The sequence below is a fragment of the Sminthopsis crassicaudata genome, chromosome 4 (assembly GCF_048593235.1).
Source record: "Sminthopsis crassicaudata isolate SCR6 chromosome 4, ASM4859323v1, whole genome shotgun sequence".
Lineage (NCBI taxonomy): Eukaryota > Metazoa > Chordata > Mammalia > Dasyuromorphia > Dasyuridae > Sminthopsis > Sminthopsis crassicaudata.
Window position 1 is genome coordinate 445,140,674 of NC_133620.1, and position 25,699 is coordinate 445,166,372.

A 25,699-nucleotide genomic window follows, 5' to 3' on the forward strand; every position below is an offset into this window, starting at 1 on the left:
AAACACCCAAATAAAGGAAAGTAACAAAGTTCCTTGAAGGATGGGCATTGCATAACAAAATTCCTTGAAACAGCTTTAATTATATCCTTGTGAGAAAAAAGGCAGCTCAATCATAAAGCACATAAGATGCTATGGAAAGGAAGGGAGAAACAGGCTGATCCCTGGAATTCAAAGGAATCAAAAACATTAATTAAAAAAATAAACAAATAAGCTAGAGTAGTTGAAAAATAACTATATTTGTAAAGGAGGAAGCAAGTATACATAAGGAGTCCAAAAAAAGCTTAAAAAAGGATTCTAAGAAATCAACAAGGGAAAGATTTCTACTCTCCTACTTTTCTCTTTGTCACTAAAATACATCTAACCTCAATTAATGGAGACTCAATCAGAAAACCCTGAGCATGGGAAATAAAGGAAACCAAGATATGGGACAAGGCAACATAAAAAAGTGATTCAGTACGTGCTCTCTCTATTGGAAAGATAACTTGCATCAATCTGAATTTCTGCACAAGGAGATGTAATTCTAGATCAAGAATTTACATTAAAACATTGAAAAGACAAAAGATTATTTTCTAGCACTTCGACAAAAAAGATTTTGAAGGAGAACTGAAGTGACTAGTATGCAGCAACACTAAAGGTTCAACCTCAAACAAGATGGTTAAATTTTTTTCAAAACTTAAAAACTACTTCATGATATGACGGAATTTTAAAATAAGGAGGTCAACTGTATTCAGGTCTTCCTGAATATCCTGATGTCTTTAGGTACTACTCATTACCCCCAAAACATGAAGGAGAACTATTCAGGTTAATTTCCTACATCAGTTCCAAGAGAACCTTAACCACCAAGTCCAGATAAAGGTCTACAATACATAGCACTGAAGAGACAGGCTCAACCAAATGTTACTCATGTTAGAGATTCCTATGTCATAGGACCATAGATTTAGAGAGAGATCATCTGGCCCAATTCTTATTTTACAGATAAGAGGTAAAAGGACTTGCCCAATGTCCCAGAGGAACTAGCAGGGCCAGAATTCAAAACCAGGTGCTCTTGCTCCCGATGCAGCATAATCCCCCTGTACTAAGAGTGCCTTGGACAGTCAAAGTGACCTGCCGAAGCCTAACCTGTCATTTGAAGCTCCACCACTTTCTAAGTGGAGTTCCAGAAGAATGAAAGAGGGTTTTGGAAAGAACTCTCAGCCAATGCTCCAATTAGTATCCCAACTCATGAGGATTTTAGGGGGGCAGGGGGCACCTGACTTAATTCTCAGTGTACCATCTGAGAACGAGATCCTATCAGGTCAGGCTGCTCTGACTCCAAGCTTAACTTTTAATGATTAGACAGAAATCTCTCTTTTTTGTTTGTTATTGCTGTTATTCCAGAGTAAATATCACTCCAGCATGTAATCTAACGATTTCTTTAGCTTTTGTAGCCAAAAGCATAGGCAACCCCAAGCCAAGAGGAGACAGCAATTTTGGGGCATGGCTTTAACTATCCTGAAATACTGAGATTGCTTTCCACAGGTTCGGTATCACATTCAACCACCAGAGGCCTCTACAACAGGCCTGTAAAACAAAGATATATAAAATAAACCTCACCTTATCCATCAGTGGGTCTAGCTGAGAGCCAAGTGTTTGTCTGTCATTGGTTGGAGAGAATGACCCTTTATTATTTCCTTGAGAATCTCACACATTTGCCTGGCCTTACCTTTCTTATTGGTCGTGAAGTACTTGGAGTCAGTCATTTTTGTAGCTCCTTAAGGTATACCTGCAACGAGAGAAGATGCTTTTAACCAACAAAGCTGCTCCTGCCAGAACATCCAACATTGCAAGGGGGGGGGGGGGAGGGAAATCAATGAAGTCCTAAAGCTAAAGACAATGGGAGATAAAACTGAGAGAGCTTGTCTTAACTCTGTGGCATCATCCAGGAATGCTTCAAAAGCTAAAGTTAGATCTTTTCGAAAAAATGGGAAATTTACTCTGGCAAACCTCTCCCTTCCTATTATTTTCTTTCTAGGAAAATCTGCTTTCCTTCTATCTTTTCAGATCAGTCAACAAGCATTCAGTACCTACTATGTGCTAGGTGATGGGGCTGCAGACACCCCATTCTCTCCTTTCAAGAAGGATATATATTCTCTAGTGGGAGAGGCAAAAGGAACTTATGTAAATTTAAGCAAAACAAAGTGATTAAACACAAATTAGATGGGAAGGGAAACACAAGCACAGTTACAGATCATGAAATGATTCAGAGAAGTTGGTGCTTAAGTAAGCCTTCAAGGGAAAGAGGGCTTCCATGAAATGGAGATGAGGGACGAGCTCATTCCTGATAGAAAGGAAGACTAGAACAAAGGCATGGAGAGGAGAGCAATTTCAGTCAAGTGATGGGGTCAGACATCAGACTGCAAAGGACTGAGATGAGAGGAACTAAAGACAATATAGACAGATTTTTTCCTAGGACTCTTGAGAAAGGAATAGCTTAAGTAAGGGTATGATAAAGTCTAGTGAAGGTCTTGGGTTTTTTGAGGATGGGAAAGACTTGGGCATTTCTCAAGATGGAGAGGATAGATAGGAGAGAGAAAAAGAGAGAAGGCTTGGGGAATGTGCCCAAAAGCTAACGCCTAAGGCAGTGGTTCTTCCCAGGCCCTTCAGAGGGCCTAACACATTGAAGTCCTAGGCTAAGGGAAGTTTCAGGCTGTCTGCTGCTTCTCCCCAAACTCTGGATATTCCCTTCTCATGTTCCCTCCATAGCAATCCCTCCAAGTCCAATGGCTCTAAGAGAAAGAAGTAAGATCCTATCTCTCCAATGGAAAAAAGTCAATGGGAATGGATAAAACATTTATTAAACACTTACCAGGTACAGGGTATGTAAATAGAGAAGTTTACAATTAAGGGAGATAATACAAATAGGTTTCAGAAACAAAGGTGTAGTTAAGGCCTGATGACGCCTCACCTTCCTGCTACTCAAGAGACACAACCATTGGAAAACAGGGATGATCAGTGGAGGTTGGAACACCAGGGAAGGACTCAGCCATCCCAAGTTCAGCTTGGCCTCTGCCCATCCCCCTCATCTGGGCAAGGGCTATGGACAAACAATTCACAAATATAGAATTACAAACTATTAAAAAATATGAAAGTGCTTCAAATCATTTCTATGAGATATGATAAATCAAAATAACTGAACCCACCTCACATTAGCAAATTTGCAAAGGTGACAAAAGACTAGATTGTTGGACACCATTGGTGTGGCTGTGAACTGGTACAACCATTCTGGAAAGCAATTGGAACGGTTAAAAAAAAAAAAATCCTAAAATATCCATACTCTTTGAACATGAGCCACCATCAGTAGGCACTTACACCTAGGAAGTTAAAGACAGAAGTAAAGGTGAATGTGTGTGTGTGTGTGTGTGTGTGTGTGTGTGTGTGTGAGAGAGAGAGAGAGAGAGAGAGAGAGAGAGAGAGAGAAAACAAACAACGGGAAACAAAGTAGATGTCCATTAAACTGGGAAACAGTTAAACTATGGTATGCAAATAAAGGAATAAGAAATGATCAAAGATTCACCATCATTGAAAGACTTGCAGAATCAGGAAAATACACAGAAAAACAGGGGTAGTGTAAATAGAATTGTTCAGAGTGATGCTCCACTTCAGACATATACCAACTAATGTGACCTCAGGCAAGTCATTTAACTTCTCCCCAAGCAACAGTTTTCTAAGCTTTCAAATAAGGAGCTGGGAGAGGGGAGGAAGGGAGGTAGATGAAAGGGGAGGAGAGGAGTAAGAGGAGGAGGGACTCAAATTACAGGTCTACTCAAAACAAAAACCAGCATATACAATGGCTAATTGTGTATTGTATATTATAAATGGAAGGAAAAAAAAAAAACTAACAAGAATAGTGTTTAATTATAATGATCAAGTTCAACTGGCTCCAAAAAGAAAATTCATCTCCTTCCCTACTATAGAAGAGTGAGGGATTATAGGTACTCAACACTAAATATGATAAAACTTGATTGATGTATTGTTTTGCTGAATTGCTCTTTTCCCTTTTTGATTTTGCTAAAAGAGATCTTGGGAGAGGGATATATTTGGAAATTAAGATAATGTAAAAATTAAGATCTCAGTCATTTTTTTTAAAGGAGGAAGGGTCTTTCCTTAAGGCCTTTGTCCATTAGGACCCTGAAAAGGGGGATGAGATGGAAATATTTGTGGAAGTGGTCCCTCTCCACTCCTTTCAAGACCAGAGGCCCCAAACCCTGGATCCCCAGTAAATCCACTATACCTTCCCAAGACACTTCACAGCTCTTATTCCTAGGCTCTCTGCTTTGCCATTTAAATATAAAAATCAATAATTATTTATAAAGCCCACTATATAAAAGTCATTATGGGAGGAAGCAGTATACACTCCTCAAGAATACAAATAAACTCCAAAACCACTGAGTTCCATCCTATGTTTCCCTTCTATTTCAACTTTCTGATCACAGCACAGGATGAATAGATCACCACTGGACTTTAAAGTAAGAGTCACTGTTCAGTAGCAACCGGATTTTTCAGATCCTAACATACAACTGGGCATATGAGTAATCCTAATGCTAAAATCAGGAAGATTCTGCAGCTGATATATACTGTAACCCTGGGCAAATCGCTCAATTTTAAGCTGCTACTGCTACCAGATTCTCAAGGAATGTTCCAGGGACTCTGGGAGTACCCAAGAGTCTTAGAGTTCAAAATTATTTTTATAATAATGTGTTGCTGTTGGGTCATTTCAGTTCTGTTCAACTTTGGTTTTTTTGGCAGACATTGAAGTAGTTTGCAATTTCCTTCTCCAGCTCATTTGACAGATGAGGAAATTGAGGCAAACAGGGCTAAGTGACATACACAAGGTCACACAACCAGGAAGTATCTGAGGTCACATTTGAACTCAGGTCTTTCTGACTTGAGGCGAAGAATTTTATAATATGAAGGAATTATTTGCCTACTAAGATATTCCTCTCCCCTTTTCAACTACCTATCTTTGTGAAGCCCATTTTTATCATATACTTCAACAAAAACAACAACATATTAAGGCAGATTCAATGTAACAGATATAAGAAATCAGAAATTTAAAATTTCCAAAAATACATACTTCTTCTAATTTTTGTTTTGAAATCTACATAAACAAAAGCTCTTTGGGATCCTTAATAAATTTTAACATTGCAAAGGGGTGTTGAGACCAAAAAGTTTGAAAACCACTGATGTAGGAAATGTTAGCTAACTAAACCAATTTCATTCCAATGATGCATACTTGAGTCTGCTTCTAATCAGACACTGAATGAAATTCATAAAAAGAAAATGGCACCAGCTAGCTCATAAATCTCTGCATAACACAGCTCAAAACGAACTCTCCCTCTGTAAATCTCTCATGTCACTCTTCTGCCATTCTATAAAAGCAGTTGTCAGTATATGGGTTTTAATCCCTCTAGACCAAAATCTTCATAGTAAAGTGGGTCTCCCCACCTCCATTTGGTATCTTAAACATACAAAGCTATCAGTTGTTACGTCTATTTATATGTATCAAGTAAGCTATAAAGCAAAGAAATCCAAAGGCCTCAATGTAAGAAGCAGTAAACTTGGATAAAAACAAAAATTTATCTAGTTCACTTCTTGCTGTTAAAACTATATGCAGACTGTTGCAAACTAGATTTTTAAAAGAAATGGGGCAGGGAAAGGGAGGGAGTGTAGGGGAGAAGGGAAGGTGAGAACTATGCTCTATTCTGAGGATTCTTAACTTATGTTATGAATCCTTTCATTGGCTGGGCTGAAGACTATAAACCATTTCTCAGAATGTTTTTATGTCTAAAATAAAATACATACAAATCACAAAGGAAAGCAAATATACCAATATACAAATCTCCAGCCTCCAGGTTAAGAACGCCTACTGTAGTCTCATTTTGTTTCCAAAAAGTCCTTTCATTCACAGTCCAAATGTCAACTTTTTCTTAGATTTCACTTCCCTGGCAAATAGCTTCCCTGAGAATTAACACAATTCCTCTCCTGCCAAGGAGAAATCTGAATTGTCATACTTCCAACAGCTGTCACCTAACCACCACACTTAGCCTTTGAAAGGGTATTCTTTATCTCCTTAGTGAGCAGCTTTCTATTATTACTAGATAAGTGTGCCCAGAGGCTAAGCAAGAGAAACATCCAAAGAAGATAATTAATAATTTACATTTTTCCTCATTAAGATCTCCTGCTCCCCAGTCATTCCACCAGTTCTGAGCAAATTTCACTTTCTTTTCATCCTTTCAACAACCATAATGAAGATGATGCTTGACATTTGGAGAGTACTTCTCTTAAAAGGTGAACCGCGTTTAATAAGGAACCTGGGAACTATTAGCAACCAGGTGAATGCAATTCTCCCTCCCTCTTTCTTTTTCTCTCTCTTCCCTCTCTTTCCCCTCCTTTCTCTCCTCTCCTTTTATCCCCTCCCCTTTCCACTGTATACTCAAGAGATATAGTTGAGCCCCAAATTGTCTGAGAAGTCAAAAAGGAGCTCAAATTTTTTTCCCAACTAAAAGGAGTTAGCTGTAGCTTGTATGCAATAGGCACTTAAGGTTTGTAGAATTGAAGTGAATCGGATGTTTTTTATGGTCACATCCAGGCCTAAATACCAAGACGGATTTTCCATAACCTTAAATCCAGTGGGCATTTTTCTGAGATCAATTTAATTCAACACGATTCAAAAAGCATTTAATAAATATTTGCTCTTTAACTTCCTCCTCCCCTCCCCAGGAATTTAAGTCGGTTCACCTCACCTTCCCTTTTAAAGCCTCAGGGATATAAAAACAGGCTGGAACTGGACACATATCGGTGTCCTTGGATCTGCCAATAGTCGGTCCACTCCCTTCCCCACCCACCCCGACTAACATCTCGTAGAAGCCACAAAGCTCAACTCGCCCAGCCCTCCCGAGCAGCGAGGGCACTCCTCCTCATCCATCAGCTAGGGGTCCCTCAATGATGTCTTAAAAAAAAATTCTCAGGGCCTCAGTTTCCTCATCTATAAAATAAAAAATAAAAAACATGGGATCTTTGTGATGAAAGGGATAGACAGCGAGAGACGCAGAAAAGAGAGGAGAGAGAAGGGAGAAAAGAGGAAAAAGGAGGGACCGAGGAAGGGAAGAGGAAGAGAAGGGGGCGAATAATGAGAAAAGGAGAGTGGGAAAGAGGAGGGGGAGGGAGGGAAAATAGAAAGAAGGGAAGAGGAAGAACTGCGAGGAGGAGGAGGAGAGGAGGGGGCTGGAGAAGGGGAGCAGGAACAACCGCGAGGAGGAGGAGGAGGAGGAGGAGGAGAACAGGGAGAGAGCGCTCCGCCCGCGCCCCTCAGCCCGGCTCAACCCCCCTCAGCTCAGGCCCAGCCAGACGAGGCCGCGCCGCCCGGCCCCCGGCCCCCGGCCAGTCCTCGCCGCCCCCTCCTCTTCCCCGGAGCTCGGAGGTGGCCGCTGCCTAGGCAGCCCAAATCAGGGGTCCGGGTTCGGCCGGAGCTAAGAGAAAGAACCGGGCGGCCGGCATCCGTCTCCAGCGGCAAGCACCCGATCGGCACCCCACCGGCCCGACTCACCTGGCCACGCCCCTCAGCGCCCCCACCCCCCGCCTCCTCCGCTCCGGACCCCGCGACCGCTGCCACGCCCGGCCCCGACAGCTCCCGCTCCCTCGCGACTGCCCCCTGCACCCCACCGCCGCGGGCCGAGCGGCCCAAACTCACCGGCGAGAAGGGGCGAAGCGGGGCGAGGCGGAACGAGGAGAGGCAAGGAGAGGCGAGAAGGGACAAGGCGGCGAGCGGGACGAGGGCTTCTGCCCGGTACGGAATCTTTCGGGGCGGCCTCAGCCACTGCGCAAAACCCCCTTTGCCAGGGCTAAAGATGGCCGACAGGAAGCACCCACGTCAAGAGCGCGTGCGTCGCGGGGCGGGGGGGGGGGGCGGAGGGGTTGGGCGGGGTTCTGAGCATCCCCTGAGGAGAGCCTCGAGCCCTGGAGGGGAGAACGGCGGCGCGTCTGGTTGTCATGGAGATAGAAGTCCCCCCTCCCCCTTCCCGCGCCGCCGCAGCCCGATTGGTGCTCTCCCAGTGAGGGGCGGAGGTGCTGCTTTAAGACTCAGACCTGCATTCCGTTACCGAGCGCCTGCTGCGTGCTGAGTGCTGGGCTTTCAGGGCTTGGGGACATTAAACCGGGCCGAAACGGCTCTTTTCTACTGATCGTTGCCTCGTGACGGTTTTTCTCAGGACACTGCCATGATTAAACGCCTACTATATTCTGGCTCATCGTATGGACACTGGCCTAAGCTCTCTAAAGCTGAGATTCTCAACTTGGGGTCCTGAAACTTAAAAAAAAAAAAAAAAAATTTAACTATTTTAGTATAATTGGTTTCCAGCGAATTCTATACATTGTATGCATTTAAAAGCATTATCCTGAAAAGGAGTCTCTAAGCTTCCCAGACTGCTATGACTACGGAAAGGTTAATAATCCTTCCTCTAAAGGGAACTCTCCAAAAAGTCCTGTGCTTGCACCTAAAGTAGAGATGTAAAGTGCTTCTGGTGGACCAAGGATCAGGATCTGGATTCGAATCCAGACGGAGCTGATTGCCTTGGATGGGACCTTCACTTCGCCCAGGCTCACCTTCCTCACCTAATAATCATCATAAGAACCAAGAGCCATAAAGGACCCCTAGTTCGAGCCCCACAGTTGGGGAAACAGGTTCCAGAAAGCTAAGGGACATATGGGAACAATTAAGGAATATTTATTTAGCTGCTACAAAGTATTAAAGGCTGGACAGCAATAAAAGAGCCTCTGCCCTATAGAAACAGGAAGATACTGGACCAGATGTTTCTCATGTTTTTTCTAGTTCTACAGGCTATAAATAATATTCAGTTCACAGACTTCTGGAAGGGCACTTAAAGAGATTCACTTGATTTTAGATTGGGAGCTCCTTCAATCTTCTCACTTTAAAGATAGAGAAACTGAGGCTTATCCAAGGCCACAAAGGGATTAGCAGGATTTGAACCTGGGTCCTAGGACTACAGATGCTTTTCCACCATAGATCCCTGCTTCTATGCAATAAACCCAAATCAAATTTACATTGCAAAACTTCTGAGACCAGTAGTCAGGCATTCTAACAAACCTAAGCCTCTATCCCTATAGGAAAGAACAACAGTATTTCCTTTTTGGTATTTATTAGATGGTTCTGTGAATGGCTAATTAATAGATAGTAGAAAAGTGATATTTATATGCCACTTTAAGCATTGAAAAGTTAAGTAGTTGCAAGTAATGTCCCTATTTCAGAAACAGGAAAACCTAATTCAGGAAACTTAAGTACTTCTGATCTACAAAGTGGTGTGAGCTCTGTGCCTCTAACACAAAGAAAAACAAAACAAAACAAAAAGTCCCCGTTCTCATAGAGCTTATATTCCACCAGGAGAAATGGCCTATTTATGCATCATCACTCATCTAATGAATGGAAAAACTCATAGAATTGAGAACTAAAAGAGTCTTAATAAAATAGTGCACCCCCCTCTTTATACAATTTAAGAAATTAAAAGGGGAACCCAGATGGATTTGAATTCTCCTAATCCAAATTCAGTGTTCTTTTCACTACACAAAGTTGTTGTGATGAGTGCTTGGAAACTACAAAATACACATAAATGTGAGTTATGGAGAAGATAATTCTTCCTCATTCCCTAGCATTCTAGCAAGTTAGTGTTTTTCCTGAACCCTATTCCTTACCTCATTTTATTCAATTATTCTTCTTTCATGGAAGCTTAAACCACTTCTTTCACAAACAATAAACTTTCCTATCTCTCCACTTCATTGTGCATTTAGCTCTTCCATATATCATAATTCAGCTCATAAAAGTGTGTGTGTGTGTTTGTGTAGAATGGCCTTGTTTACAAAATTAAATGGAGTATGATCTCTGCTGATGAGGAAACTATACTTCAGAAAGGTCAAATTACTTGCTCTTCTCACACAGGAAGTAAAAATTGGGACTAGGGAAAACTACACAAAGCCAGAATTCTCTCTATCCTGCCAGGCTACTTTATATTATTATTAGCTTCACTAGTTAGCCTTGTACTTCTCACTTCATTCAACATCCATTCTTTCAACAATTATTTACAAGACATTTAACAAAGATACCCAATGATAAATTAAGGTATAGTGTACCTTATGATTACTAAAAAAAAAAAAAAAAAAAAAAAAATCTATTTAGTGCTGTTTGAGGATGAATGACATTTCAAAATACTAGCTGATGGAAAAGTCTGAACTAGAAAGATTAGACATAAGATATGCTGAATCACTGTAAAGTCTAAGTATCACTATCATACATTCAGTCTGCCTTATATTCTAAGAACAACCTTGAGCCAGAAAATTTGGGCTTAACTTTTTCTTCTGAAATACTGACTGTGTGGCAATCTGGGCAAATCTCTTGTGACTATAAATTGCAAAAAGTTGGCAAAGAGCGTTTCCTCACCAAGAAAAGCGGTTAAATGACCTGAAAGCAACAAGACTTGCCACAGACACTTAATAGCTATGTATTCTTAAACATGGCATTTAATTCCTTCAACCTCAGTTTTCCCAAGTGTAAAATGGGGATAATATTTACCTCTCAAAGTTATAGTAAAGATAAAATGAGTTAACAAATGAAAAGTGCCTTGCAAACCTTAAAATGTTACATAAATATTGGTCAATTTTAGTATATCAATGAAATCACCAATCCTGTTCAAAAAAATAAAACCGGGATATGTATGGCAACACCATAATGTACTTGAAGAAGGCAGCAAGGGTGCAACTGATCCACCATGAAATACTTAGTAGCTATGTGACCTTAGGCAAGCCTCTTAACCTGTCTGTTTCACTTTCTCCATCTATAAAATGTAGGTAGTAATAACACTGCCACTACTTCACACCTAGAAGATTGGCTGGCAGAAAATGGTAAAGATAAATGTAGGAGGGGTTGTGGAAAAATCGGGACACTAATACATCAGTGGAGTTTCGAAATGATCCAAGCTTTCTGAAGAGCAATTTGGAACTATGCCCAAAAGACAATAAAACTGTGTATAACCTTTGATCCAGGAGTGTCTCTATTGGGCCTGTATCCCAAAAAGATCATTAAAGAGAGAAAAGGACTCACATGTACAAAAATGTTTTTTAGCAGCCCTTTTTGTAATGGAAAGAAACTGGAAACTGAGGAGATGCCCACCAGTTAGAGAATGACTGAATAAATTGTGGTATATTAATGTATGGGATATTATCATTCTATAAGAAACAATCAGCAGAATGTTTTCAGTAAGGCCTGGAGAGATTTACATGAACTGATGTTAAGTGAGCAGAATCAAAACAATATTTGTAGAGAGCAACAAGATTATGTGATGATTGACTCTGCTGGACCTGGCTCTTTTCAACAATGAGGTGATTCAGGCCAGTTCCAATAAACTTTTGATGGAGAGAGCCATTTGCATCCAGAGAGAGGACTGTGGGGACTGAATGTGCATCACAACATAGCATTTTTACCTCCCTTCTTGTTTTTTTTTTTTTCCCTTTCATTTTTCCCCCTTTTGATCTGCTTTTTCTTGTGTAGCATACTAAATGTGCAGCTATGTTTAGAAGAATTGCACGTTTAATTTACATTGGATTACTTGCTGTCTAGGGGAGGGAGTGGAAAAGAGGGAGAAAAATTTGGAACACAAGGTTTTCTTAAGGGTGGGTGTTGAAAACTATCTCTGCATGTTTTTGAAAAAATAAGATATTTAAAAATAGCTCCTCCCAGGATTCTTGTGAAGATAAAAAAGCGTTTTGCCGACCTTAAAGCATTATATAAATGCTAGCCTTTATTATGTCTGAACCTGAGTCTTAGCATCCAAGCCCAGCGTTTAGTAAGTGATTAAGAACGGCTTGTGGACTTGATTTTCTGCCTCCAAGCTAGTCCAACGACCCGGATTTTCATTTGGCTTAGGAGGAAACCGGCCCAAACAGGCCAGTCCAGCCCAGCCCAGCCCGGCCAGCCCACCCCCGGGCTAGCCCCGCCAGGTTCCCTGGGAGCCACCCTAGGCAGGTGAATAACAACTCGAGCCTTAAGGGGAGGGAGGAGGGAAAGGAGGAGAGAGGGTGTGGTCCATTTAAAGAGCCAATCAGCCGAAGGCGGAAGTGAGGCAAGAAAACTCAAGTGGCGGTCTGCGGGCTAGAGCGTCCCCGCTTCCACTTCTCCCGCCGCCGAAGAAGTGCCTACTTCCGAGAAGGGCTTCTGGGCTCTGCGGCCCCGAGTGCGGCTGCGCGGCCCGGAAGCCCCTGGACCCCAGGTCCCTCGCTTTCGGCGTCGGGCTCTTATGGAGCCCGGCTTCTCAGACCGTGGCCCGGCCGCCTCAGCCTCCTCCCTTTGTCCCGGAGGTGGCGGCCTGGCTCCCGTTGCCCTCCGGCTGAACAGCCCGCTCTGAGCTCTGCCCCTCCCCCAGCCCCCACTCCCCTAGGGGCTGCCCGGCCCGGCTGGGCCCTCTTATGTCCCCCTCGCACCTTCTCTCCTTCAAACGTCTGGTGCTCGCCAAGGCCTGACCTAGAGAAGACACAATGGCCGAGCACGGGGCTCACATCACAGCCGCTTCAGGCGCAGATGACCGGCCCTCCATCTTCGAGGTGGTGGCGCAGGATAGTTTGATGGCCGCCGTGAGGCCCGCCCTTCAGCACGTGGCCAAGGTAAAGGGGGAGGGGACGCTCCCGCCCGAGGCCGCTGCCGGAGTTCGGCCCCGAGGCGGGGGGAGGGAGGGAGTTCAGAGCCCGCCATGTCCCGGACTCCCGAACCAACTCTCTTGACCCCAGCACTAAAGTAGGGACTGAACCTAAAGATGCATCATCCCCAGGCCGGGTCTACCTATGAGAAATGCAAATGCGTTGCTGCTGTCATGAATGACGTAATGAAGCTAATTTTCCCATTTTGCCTTAGGTTCTTGCAGAAACCAACCCTGCCCACTATGGCTTCCTCTGGAGGTGGTTTGATGAAATCTTCACTTTTCTGGATCTTTTGCTTCAGCAGCACTACTTATCAAAAGCCAGTGCCTCCTTCTCCGAAAACTTTTATGGCTTAAAGAGGATCGTGATGGGAGACCCCTCCGGGGGCCAGAGGTTGGCCAGTACTGGCCTTCCAAAGAAGCAGCTTTGGAAATCCCTCTTATTTTTGGTCCTCCTTCCCTACTTGAAAGTGAAGTTGGAGAAATTGGTCTCCAGCTTAAGAGAAGAGGATGAATATTCCATCCACACTCCCTCTTCATATTGGAAGCGTTTTTACCGAGCTTTCCTGGCAGCTTACCCCTTTGTGACCATGGCCTGGGAAGGCTGGTTCCTCACACAGCAGTTACGTTACATTCTGGGGAAGGCTCAGCATCATTCACCCTTGCTGAGCCTCGCTGGAGTTCGGCTAGGTAGACTGTCAGCCGAGGATATCCGAGCTTTGGAAAAGACACTAGCTGGAGCTAATAGGATGCAGCAGCCAAACGCTAGGTAAAAAGGGTTCGCCTGGTATAATAGCCTTTGGTGTGTAAGCACGGAGGGGGTCACCATAAGCTGTTGACGTCAGTCCCAGCACTCTTTCCGCTAGTGTCAAACTTTGCTTCTGTCAGTTAGGACCCTGCTCTGTACCAAGTGCCCAGTTCTGTAAAATGGAACAGGTTAGGCAGTGCTCTGATGCTTCCTAATTCCAGAGCTGTGCTCCTCCTGAACAAGTGGCAGCTTTGGGTCCCAGACTTCATGCTGGTGAGAATTATTTCAGAAGGAAGGGGTGCCAGGTAGGGGCTAATCCCAGACCAAGAAGTAGTAAAGCAAATCCGCCTCAGGACAAGGGATTTTATAAGGCTAGAGAGATCAGAAAATAGTATTAGAGCAGACCTACAATCAATGAAGAGTTCCAGGTAAAGAACCTTCTTGCATAATGCAGCTCAATCAGTCAATGAGCATGTGTCTATTATTGCCGTATACCAAGTCCTGAGAATATAAAGAAAAGGGGGAAAAAATAGTCCCTGCCTTTATGGTCCATTGAAGTCTCATACCAACATGTATAAGACTGTAACTATATATAGATTTTACACAAAATAGATAGAAGTTATTAAATCAGCACATACTTTTTATTTAAAGTTTTTGTCACATGGAGCATTGAAGTTAAATGACTTGTTCAGTCATGCAGCTTGCGCCAGTATTGTGAAATAAGGCTTTAAAAGATAGACCTGGGTCTTAGAAGTATTTGGATATTATGGAGACTAAGGAGTTTGGACTTAAAAGTTGTGAGCAGTATAGTTTTGAGGTTTTGACATCAGATTTTTAACATCAAGTCTATGGATAACAAATATTAATCTGTCAATAGCGTGCAATTGGATTGGAAGAGGAAGTGACTGTAGACAGCAGCATTATTGAGGCTATTAGGATAGAATCTGGAGTCAGCATTTGAGAGTAAACAAAGCTGGACAAAATGGTATAAAAAGGATGACATAATTGCAGAGCTGCGCAGAGTCAATAGAAATGGCTACTTTCTAACAGAGCTATACCAATATTAGAAAAGTTAGTCGTGTAGTACCCACATGGGATTCTGAGGAGTGTCAGAGCCAGGGACCTAATGACTGTTTTTTGTTCTTCCCTAACAGCATACGTGAGAAGGTGCAGTCAGCTGTCAAGAAAGCTGTAGGAGGCCTTGCCTTGTCCATCTCCACAGGCCTTTCTGTAGGTGTTTTTTTCCTGCAGTTCCTAGATTGGTGGTACTCATCAGAGAATCAAGAAACTATCAAATCCCTGACTGCCCTGCCCACCCCCCCACCTCCTGTACATCTGGATTACCACTCTGATCCATCTCTGTTGCCAAAGCTGAAGACAGTGTGTCCCTTATGTCGAAAAACCCGGGTGAATGACACTGCACTCGCCACCTCTGGCTATGTGTTTTGTTACCGATGTGTGTATAATTATGTGAAGAGTCATCAGACCTGTCCCATCACAGGCTATGCAACAGAAGTCCAGCACCTGGTTAAACTGTACTCCCCCGAAAACTGAATGACATGCCAACTGTGCCCCACGGTAAGACTGCTCTGCCTGCCCTCCATTCTGCCAGAGTGGTATTCTATACATGGTATTGCTCAGTTAGATCCATCCATCCTAGTCACTTATCTCAGGACCACCTCTACCTTAAGAGTCTAGCAAAACATTTTTTTAATCAAATATATACCCATCTGAATGTAGTCTTATTTATATGCCTTCTAACCCCCATTCAGAAATTAATGAAAACAGTCAAGTTATTATGTGAAGATAAAACCAGGAGTCATTGGAGGGGATGGGGGGTGGGAGGGGAAGAAAAGAGTTGTTGTGAGGATCACATGAAATAAGATATGGAAAGCACTTGAACTAAGCCACACAAGTGCTATATTATGTGGAGGGAGGAAGAAGCAGAGAGACAGCATCCAGTCTCCACTGTCTCCTCCCGTACCTTGGATCTAAACTATAGTAGCCCAAGAAGGATCCAAAGAAGTACATGCCGATTCCAAGGACACACTTGTCTGCCAAGATGTTTAGGTGTTCAAGGAGGATTTTGTTTGCTTTGAATGGAAATAAAACTTAAGAAAATGAATCACTTTTTTAAACTGACATGTCTTCAGCACAATACTTATTAATGCCCCATCTAGTTTGAATTGTGATTTGGAGTGAATCTTTAACAAAGTACATAATTTATCTTTCTTGGGAAATTCTGAATAAGGGCACATAATGTATTGGGTTGATTTTCCAATTCAAAGCAGTCTGAAAGTTTTAAGTGTGAAAATCAAACTGATATACCATAAGGAAAAAATACAGTTAGACTAACATTAATCCAACTCTCAAGAGTCACAGGATAGAACCGGAAAGGACCTTGGAGGCTCTCTTGTCCATGTCCCTCTTTGCAGAGGAAAAATAGAGGCTCCTAAGTAAGTAGTTTGCTCTCCTCACCCAGCCAGTTGCTGACAGAGCCAGGACTAGAATCCAGGCACCCTAACTTCCTTATACCCAGTGCTCTTCTCCACTGTGCCACAATAACAGAGCAGAAAAACAGCTTTGTGTGAGCATTTTCTGCTACCTCCCAAAAACATTTGCTAAACTAGCATGAACACGTCTCACCACTACTAATAGCAATTTTTATAAAACCTCTCAGTAATGTAACCCAAAAATAAATTTTGGTTTTGCATAACACAAAAATGAACTGTTGTTTTTTTTTTTATTGTCATTATTTGACTCCTGAAAGTAGCTAAGTCTTTGTTCTTAATAATTAGATTTGATTTCTGTTTAGATAATCTTTAGATAATTTTTTAAATTTCGAAATACTTTAAATGAAAATGTTCATTTCAGCACAATTCATGTTTTGTTACTTGACACTTAGGCTGTAGAAAAATTGTCCATTTAGTTACTTTAAACAGAAGGTCAAATAGCTCTGTCCCAATACTATGAATTTAACTTGACAAAAATCAACCTGAAACAGAATAATGGAACTTTGGAAATAATTAAATTTTGTTTTATTTCTAAAACTATTCTATGTTCTTTCTTCTTGTGCCTTTTACATTTATAAGTTAGTGAAATGTGTTGAAATATTTTAGATCTAAAAGTGAATTATGATTCATGTTTCATTCATGCCTAAGAAAAGTTAGGCTTTCTGCCATAAAAACAAGTATGGCCAGATGTGACAATGCAATTATTTTTAATGCTTCTGGAATCTTGAAGTAATTTGTCACATGTCAATTGCCATGTTGAAATGCCCATAAACTGGATTTAAAACTGAAATATTTAGCTTAATTTTTCAACTTTTCCTGATTTTTAAAAATTTTATCAAGGATTTTAAGTTCATGTGTCTGTGATACAGCCTGAAGAGAAACCACAGACTTACAAAATTTCTAAGTGTCAGTAACACTCAAGTCTTGGATTAGGAGGAACTTTAGAGGTCATGTAGACCAAACCTGTCATATTGCAGATAATATGGGAACTGAGGCCTAGAGAGGGAATGTGATTTTTTTAAGGGCATACAGATAGCGATAAAGCAAGGATTCAAACTTACATCCCGTGATTCCAATTCTAGCTCTTTCCACTGTACCATGTCCCTAGCTCTTCTTCTGATAAGTAAAACTCCTCCCCCCCATATCACAGTGTAATTAATCCCAGCCAATTATACTGAAAATACATATTCATATTTAATCCTACCTCAAGATCTAAAGATAATCTAGTAGTTTGTTGATGTATTTCTTCATTAATAAAATTTCACCATCTCTTAACCAATCAAGCTCTAAGCCTGTTTAATAATTAAATATTATTAAACTGAAGAAAGCTCATTTACCAATAGTGATTACTCATCTCTATTAAATCCCTTAATAACTGTTAAATATATTAAATATACAATGTATTAATAATGGAATCAATAACAAATCCAAGAATGATTTACATTACTTTAACTGAAAAAGTTCACAACTAGAAGTTTCTCAGCGTTGCACAACTGCAGTGCAACTTCAGAGAACGCAACCTTATATCATTTACATTCTTCAAGATACAAAATACCTCTTCAAAAGACTCTTTTTCATTCCTTTTTATAAGTCAAAGCTATAATAATTTTATCAGGAAAAAAGATCCCTCTATATTCATTCTTTCTCTTTCCTAGGTTCTCCGGTTATACTAGAACAAGGGAATTGGGTTTTTTTGTTTGTTTTGCTTTTTTTTTTAAATCTGGAGACTGGATTAAGTGACTTGCCCAAAGTCACACATCTAATAAGAAAGGCCAGATTTGAAGTTGGGTCCTTCTGAGTCCCAGGCTAACACTTTATAACTGTGCTATGGAGCTCCCTCTCAAGCCATCACTTTGAGTCTGTAAACTGACAGTTAAAACTGCCATTTCCCAAACACTCCATTTAGCTCTTAAAGAAACAATATGGTCTCTATTAGCCTAGAGAATCAACTATTTCATTAGAATAAACTGGGATAAACTACAGAAACTAGCAATTAGGGCAAAGGGCAACAACTATGTGGAAAAATCTCAAGATATTTCCACAGTAGACAGACTACAGGAACTGGAAATGTTTAAGCCTGGGAAGAGAATACTTAGCAGCAAAGGCCTGCTGCTTTTCAAGTTCTTAAATGGAAGAAGGGATAAGAATTATTCTGTTTGGCAACAGAGGAAAGAATTAAGGCCCAATGGGTAAAAGTTGTAAGAGGTAAAGTTAGGTTTGATTTTCATAAAAACTTCTTAATAATTGAGAAGGAATGCAAAAGGCTACCTCAGGGAGTCACCACAAAAGAAATAATGTTCTTTTTTATTACAAATTTAATATCAACGATCAAGAACATTTCAATATCAAAGAACAGAATATTATCTATTAAATTCTTAAGGTATAAATTAAGTGCATTCTAATTTAACATAATAAGATGTTTGACTGACACTTTTCTTTTTCTTTTTTCCTATCACTAACCATCAACTTCCCGCCTCCATAAAAGCAAATGTTCCTTGTATCAGTCTAGACTAGTCTAGCAACTCTGTAACTATGTCTCATTCTGCAGGTCTCTTACCCCCTTACCTCTTGTCACCTTACCCCCCCCCCATATCCAATCAGTTGCCAAGTCCTGCAATTTCTAGATCTCTCTCACATCCCCTTTCTCTTCTCCAACACTTCCACCCCTCTACTGCTCTTGTCACCCAAGAGCAAGTCTGCTTGCCTCAAGTCTCTCCTCTGCTTCACCCCCAACTAAGCTGTCAGTGATCTTCCTAAAACACTAATCTGACCTAGTCTTCCTCCTATTCATTAAGATCCAGAGGTTTTCTATTAACCTTCAGGATCTTTTTAAAGCCCTTCATAACTCAGTCCTTTCCCATCTTCCCAATCTTCTCTAATCCCCTCCACAAACTCTGCAATCTAATGAACTTTGGCTTCCTTGCTATTTCTTGAACAAGATACTCCATTTCCCAACTCTAGACATTTGAAATGGTTTTCTCCATGTCAAACTTTCTCCCTCCTTCTTCCTAGTGGCTTTCTTGGCTTCCTTCACGGCTCAGTTAAAATCCCATCTTCTGCAAAAAGCCTTTCTCTTCCCCCTTTAATGCAGATGCCTTCCCTCTGAGATTAGCTCCAGTTTTCCCTGTCAGTATCCATGTTGTCTCCCCCATTAGTTCCTTCACAGCAAAGATTGTCTTTTGCCTTTCTTTGTTTCCCCAGCACTTAGTATACAGCAATAACGGTACACAGGTTGTTGATTGACTGATAAAGGCTGGATGACCCCTTCTTGGGAGGAGAGGGGGGAAATCCCATTTAGAGGAGAGTCTTTGTTTTGGTACACGATGGATTAGATGATCTCTGAGGGTGAGTCACCAGCATCCTCAGAGATGAAGGGCAGCAATATTCAAATAAAGCTGATCAGCCCACAGAGGCTTTTGTTTCTATTTTTGTGAACTCAGTGTAAAAGCAAACACAATCTAGGAGAGAAGGCAATGGAAGTACTTTCAGCATTATATAAAGGGGAAAATCATTTCTGAATGGACCACCTTGTAGGTTACACGATATTAAAATTTTTAATTAAGGCCACCACACATAACCACAACCATTCAATGAACAAGAAAGCCCTTTTAACCAATTAAAACTCCACTAAGGATATTATTAAATCAGACTGGATAGTGTAATGAGTGTTGTCTTCTATGAAGGTCTTTATCAAAATTAGATTTTTCACTGTGACCTAAAAGGGAAAATAAACAAAAGTACTATTAGTAGCTAGTTAGTATTTCTGATATTAAACAATAGCTCTTAGATGCAATGTACACAGAAGATCAGGACAAGAAGCCGCAAACAGGATTAGCTCAGAGAGAAGATTAAGTGATCATGCCCTGGTCAGAGCCAAAACAGAAGCCATGGCAATACCAGGTCAGACTATACTTCACTCATCATTGCCTTTCATAATCCTGAATTTAGTGGATAGAAAAAAACTCCACTTATAATAATCAACTTGATACTTCATGGCAAACTGGAAAAAAATTTAAAGCCTAACTTTAGAAGCCAGATCTGACTGTGGCTGCTTTATAAATGTTTGATCTCACTCTGATGTGCCAAAATCTGAAGAGCCCAGTCGGTGAAAATTGTTGGCCCAGCCCCAATCCCTCTCAGCTTCTTGCTTAGGAGCCCTCTTCCCCAGGAAGCAATACCAACTCAGCCTCGAGTCATCCACGAGAATGACACAGTGAAAATTGGTAGGAATGAGCCAAGCAAGTGGCAGAGACTGCTCCTGGGAACCTATTCTTCTACGGTGTCCTCCATCAGTTCCTCAGCATAGTAGGGGCTTAATAAATGTTTTGCTTTTCTACCCACACTCTGCCACACATTCTTCCCAGTTTCTCAGAATTATTAGAGAAACAATACTTCAGGCTTCTGCCACACCCTGCTCCGCCATCTCCCATTTCCATGTATTTGTAGACCAGGCTAACAACCTGGAGGATGGGTCTTGGTAATGGGGCACTTGCCATTTCTGGCCAGCAGTTTTCCTGATATGTTCCCTGCTTTCTGAAATCTCAATAGTTGAGATGAATATTGAAGGAAAGGGGATTCCAAGAGAGGCAGATATTGGGGGAGGGGCGGAGGTCTCAATCCTGGCATGGGGGTTGGAGGAAGTTAAGGAAAAGACAAGGACATGGGAAATGGAGTGTCATATATGAGGAACAATCAGAGAAGGTATATCCTGGGATTGTAGTATATAATCATAAGGCTGGAAAAATGAAGACCAGGTCATAAATGAAATTAAATGCCAAGAAGAGGGTTAAAGGTAAACAGAAACCACTGGAATTAATACTGTGGTATGGAAAGGTCCAAGTTAGGGGGAAGAAACCCTTTGGCATCTATCTGAGAAGAGAATAGTTTGGAGAGAGTTATAAAGTTATGGCAATAGTACAAGTATGAAATAAGAGGCTGGGAGAGGATGGGGACTGAGTGGTGAAGAGAAGGGGACATGCTACTTCCATGACCCTGAATTCTGACATTTCCCTTCTTTGATTGTACATAACTGACATTCCTAGATTTTAGCACAATGCCTGGAACATGGTGGATGTTTCATAAATACTTCCTTCCTTCATCCCACTAAGCACAGGCACTACCAAGGCTCTTGGCTTCTCTATTTTCTCTATACTCTCTCCTTTGATAGGCCCTTATACTCTAATGGTTTAGATCATGAAGTCTAAACAGCTGACTCCCAGATCTTCAGATCCAGACCTAACCTCTTTGTAGAATAACAGAATGTTTCAGAAGCATCTCAAACTCAGTATGTCCCAAATGAATGCATCTTTTCCTCTAAACCCACCCTTCCTCTAAATTGTGTTTCTGTTGAAGCTACCACCATCCTTCCAGTCAAACTTCCAAATGATAGGTCAACCTTGACTTTTTCCCTCCCTCACCCCAAATATCCATTTTCTAAGTCCCCTCCATTTTCCTCCCAATATCTGCATCCATCCCCTTCTCTCCATGCCCTCATCAGCCCCCACTTGGACCACTGCAGATTTCCTACCTGTCTCCTCTCACTCCTAGTCTGATTTTCCCCTTTCTACTCAGCTAAAGTGTCTAATTTCCTAAAGCTCATCTGATCGAATTACTCCTCAAAAATCTCAAGTGGCTTCTTCCCTCCTGCTTCTAGGCTACAATAAACCTCCTACTGCGGCATTTAAAGCCTTTCACTACATGATTCCAACTTATTTTTCTTGATATTTCATATTACTCCCTCTTTCATTCCTTTCTCCTACATTCTAATCAAACTGCTCCCAAACTAAACATTCTGTCTCCTGCCCTCCCTCATCACTTCTGCCTCTCGGGAGCCTTCTCTTCCTTCCGGGCTCAGCTGGATCTTTGATAGGCCTTGCAGGAGCTCAAACATATGTATTCAATTCCCCTAGCAGGAGAATGTAAGTTTCAGAGAGGGCAGGGACTCTTTACTTTTGTATTCTTAGTACTGAGTATACTGCCTAGCACAAAACTTAACCTAATAAATGTTAAGTTGGCATAGGGGCCTTAGTCATACCATTTAACAATACTTTGCTTTTGAGTTTTTCTGTTGGGTTTCTTGCAATAAGAGGCTTCTGCTTGGCAATTAAATTTGCAAAATTGTTCTATAGACACCACTTGTCAAGCAAATAGATATTACATCAAACAAAGTGTATCTGTGATGTGAAATCTCTTTCCAGTAAACCAGTTTTATAGCTAATAAAACCTGACTATAAAATCAGAGAATTACACTGGCTTAAACTGACAATGCCTCAAGGTGTACAAAGCTTTTTCAAAGTTAACAGAGTAGTATAGAGCAGGGCTTCTTAAAATTTTTTTTTTTAATGTTCATGACCCCTTTTTACTCAATAAATTTTTTTTGACTCCACATATGTAGGCATATACACTGAGCATACAAACCAAACATTTACTGATAATAAATCAAAATTTCACTTCCCCTACATTCAGTTACACAATATGGGGTCATGACTCAACCCACAGTTTAAGAAGCTATAGTGCAGTGGATAGAGCACGGGTCCTGGAACGCAGGCCAGCTCCTGCCTCAGACAGTAGCTACAACCCTGGGCAAATCTAGGTTTCCTCCTCTGTAAAAGGAGGAAGATATATTATCCCAATTTTACAGATGAAGAAACTGAGACTCAAAAAATGTTAAGTGATTACCCCAAGTCCCAAGTAAACATCAGAGACATGATTCAATCCTAAATATTCCAGACTCCAAGTCCATGGCTCTATTCACTACAGAGCAGGCTCCCAGGTTAGAAAAAAGGGGACAGGATTTAAGAGCTAGGTTCAAGTCCTACCTTGGAATCATACTAGTTGGCAAATCTCTCAGTGCTGAGTACAAGACTGAATTTCAGAGATATACCCTAGCAGAGAGTTTCCACGCATAACTTCCTTAAACCAATGAAATTACAGAATGAGACCAAAATGAAAGTAGCTTGCCAACTTCATAATGGTAATGAGAGATAGTGGAATCTAGACCCTAGGTCTCTTCTTCCAGGGATCCTTCTTGTCATTATCCATGCTTTCATACAAATAAGATGTTTTGCCTTCACACTGTGTTTCCCCCACTCACCCTCTCCTGAAATTACAAATGAGCAGTGGCCCGTTTCCTGGAGAATGGATAGTGCCAAAATGGATAATCCCAAAATTATCAGTCTTTGAAAGATTGAATTGTTCCTCGGTTTCATGGACAGTCAGGAGTCACTTCTTCATTTAGCTGGCCAGTCTAGTAGAAGACCCTGTATCTTGTACATGGCCTAGCCAAAGTCTAAACAATCTTATCAACAACTTGAAGTCACTACCTACTTCCTCTGATCATCCCTAAGACCAACAGGTTGGTACCCTGGACCTTGGAGCAAATGACTTCCTGCCTTCCAGTTTGAACAATAACCATTTGATAAGAGTTCCTGCTGTCTATCAGCTGGATGTCTACCCATACAAGGAGGGAAGTGCAAACGTCAGTTTTGTTTATTTATTGCTTCCCCTTATTACCCTTGGTCTTCTTTAATCAGGAATTTTTTTTTCCTTATTATTAAGTATCATCTCATTTAATCACCACCCGCAGGAAACTGGAACCTAGTCAGGTCTGACATCCCATCTTCTCATTTTCAATAAGCTGCCCACCCCATACCGCCAAGGCAACCCTCAGTTACTGCGGTATCCTTCCAGTCTAATTAATGCCCTCAATTTAGAAATTTCTCTTCACCTCTCTCCAGGTGTGAAGTGATAGCTAGAAAGATGGCAGTTTCAAAAGAGGAGAATGTGTAAAAGAGATCAAATTAAGGCAGAAATGAGAGGACTTGGGACTGATTGAATATAGAGGAGAGAAGAGAGAGAAGAAAAGAGTGGAGAGACGTTCTGAGTCTAAATAACTCAGAGAATGGTGGAACCCATCCCAGCTCCCTTGGAGAGTGGCGTAGGGCTGTCCCTCTTAGTAAAGTGAATCCTAAAACCAAAGGATGCTGAGGCAGCTCAGTGTAATAGAGACCATCTCAAATTGACTTTGATACACAGGGACTATGTAAGTCACCTAAATTCAGACCCTCAGGAGACCTGTAAGTCTGAGGAGCTCATCTGGACTGGGAGAGGAAATTCTTACCAGAAACATTACTCATACTATCGTGCATTGTTAGTTATTATTGCATTATTAGGAACACTCCATCAGCTCTCTTATTCAATGGCCCATGACTGCATCCTGTAAAGCAGATGCCATTTTACAGACAAGGAAATAGCTGAGAAGTGAAGCCACTTGTCATTCTGCTCTAGGCTGAGGCAGGACAAAAACAGGTCTTCCTGCGCCAAAGTTTCCCATTGGTACTTCACGAACGCTCACTGCGTGATGTGGGTCTCACAGATGTACTTTCCCACTCCTACCTGCAAATATTTCAAATGATGCTCATGGATCAAGTCAAAAAAGGTGAGAATGACCTTTCTGTGCTTTAAACGCATGAGATAAAGACACAAGAGGTTACAGAGAAAATTAATCACATTGTTGACAGGGACCCCAAAGGGTTGGGGGCCGCAGACCCCTGTGGCCAGATGTCTCAAAAGAATTTGCAGGCTAGAACCCGTATCCAAGTCAAGGGTCAAAGTTTATTGTAATTCTATCGCCAATTAAAGCGCTTTAAAGTCCAAAAGAACTTAGCAAAGAACCAGAAGCAAGGAGACACATTTATCTTGTTCCTAAGGTTACCGATATGCTAATTTTATGGCCCAGAGGTAGTCTCGGGAATTTGGTTACCACAAACCAGACCATCGCAAAGCCAAGACTTAGGAATGATTGACAGACAAGGTGATGTTAGTCTCAGGATCACTAATGTCTCCCCTAAAGTCTAAGGGAAGAAATATTATTATATTCCTGGGCAAGAAGTCCTTTACGATCATTGGCAGCTTTCCAAGTCTGGGGCGAAGGGGGAGAGAACCCCGGGATCACAGATTCCAGAGCCGGAGGACTTTTGCCGTCTCCCCTGGTCGCTGTATTCCATCAATATTAGGATTAAAAGGTCACTTTTTCCCATCCAAGTTCCCGGACCCCTGAAACCTATTGCGGGGAGTCAGGTGAAGCCGGAATCCTGGGGCGACTGTAAAAAGTAGGGGTACCGGCCCCAAACCCTGCGTTCTCACGGCTGAGGGGGCGGGGAGGAGGAAGGAGGCCCCCATGCGGGGAGATGCAAGTGACTTAAGCCAGAAGCCCGGGAGAACGCGCACGGCACGTGCGCCGGGTCTGAAACTGACCACGCTCTGCGGCGGGGATGCGAGCGGAGGCCGCGTGAGTCACGGGGAGGGGATGGAGGAGAGGAGCCTGAAAGAAAAAGGGAAGGAAGCCAAGAAGCGACCCCCCACACGCGAAAGCTGCTGCACTCGCTACAACTCACCTCCAACTCCTCTAGGATCGCCCGGAGCTCCACGAGACTGCGCAGCCGCAGCCGTCGTTAAGGCGTTTCCGGCAGGAAGGCCAATCGGAATCTAGAATATACGTCACGTGAGATTTGAGTCCCGCCTACTACGTTGGAGTTTCTCCACCCTTCTCTGCTCTGCCTTTAACTCTCTTGGCTTGGTCCGGCTTCCGTAGCCCATCCCAGCGTAAAACGGTTCTCGGGGGCCGGGCCCAAGAAGGCGAAGCTGGGGACTGGCCGAAGAGGACCCCAAAAGCAGTCCACAAGCCACGTCCCCTTTTATTGATT

The 25,699-nt window shown here is 42.1% G+C and overlaps 2 protein-coding genes and 1 non-coding gene across 14 annotated transcripts in view; 1 reads left to right on the top strand and 2 right to left on the bottom strand.

Moving 5' to 3' along the window:
* AP2B1 (adaptor related protein complex 2 subunit beta 1) overlaps window positions 1-25,434 on the bottom strand; it is a 131,426-nt gene extending 105,992 nt beyond the window's left edge. For 2 of the 12 annotated variants that reach the window (XM_074263539.1, XM_074263531.1), the window contains exons 1-2: window positions 7,730-7,935; window positions 1,703-1,762 (exon numbers count right to left, since the gene is read on the bottom strand). In XM_074263539.1, coding sequence (XP_074119640.1) covers window positions 1,703-1,739 — 37 coding nt within the window. In that variant the 5' untranslated portion in view covers window positions 1,740-1,762; window positions 7,730-7,935. Of the gene's footprint in view, window positions 1-1,702; window positions 1,803-2,944; window positions 2,970-3,179; window positions 3,257-6,782; window positions 6,804-7,567; window positions 7,649-7,729; window positions 7,936-12,522; window positions 12,696-25,390 lie in introns of those variants that run through there. The other 10 variants (XM_074263541.1, XM_074263533.1, XM_074263542.1 and 7 more) reach the window with 8 other exon arrangements.
* Window positions 12,172-16,206, top strand: PEX12 (peroxisomal biogenesis factor 12). The gene is made up of 3 exons (XM_074263544.1): window positions 12,172-12,702; window positions 12,950-13,503; window positions 14,637-16,206. The coding sequence occupies exons 1-3, from the start codon at window positions 12,577-12,579 to the stop codon at window positions 15,034-15,036; spliced, it is 1,080 nt and encodes a 359-aa protein (XP_074119645.1). The 5' UTR covers window positions 12,172-12,576; the 3' UTR covers window positions 15,037-16,206.
* On the bottom strand, window positions 19,828-19,924 carry LOC141542040 (Z30 small nucleolar RNA). The gene has a single exon (XR_012482045.1). It is a non-coding gene; the product is annotated as a Z30 small nucleolar RNA (small nucleolar RNA).
* Window positions 25,435-25,699: the final 265 nt, after the last annotated feature.

Bases quoted from the DNA above. Each gene is read 5' to 3' on its own strand.
- PEX12 (XM_074263544.1), top strand. From the start codon at position 12,577: ATGGCCGAGCACGGGGCTCACATCACAGCCGCTTCAGGCGCAGATGAC. The intron at 12,703-12,949 runs GTAAAGGGGGAG...ATTTTGCCTTAG, and splicing joins CCCTTCAGCACGTGGCCAAG to GTTCTTGCAGAAACCAACCC. The intron at 13,504-14,636 runs GTAAAAAGGGTT...CTTCCCTAACAG, and splicing joins ATGCAGCAGCCAAACGCTAG to CATACGTGAGAAGGTGCAGT.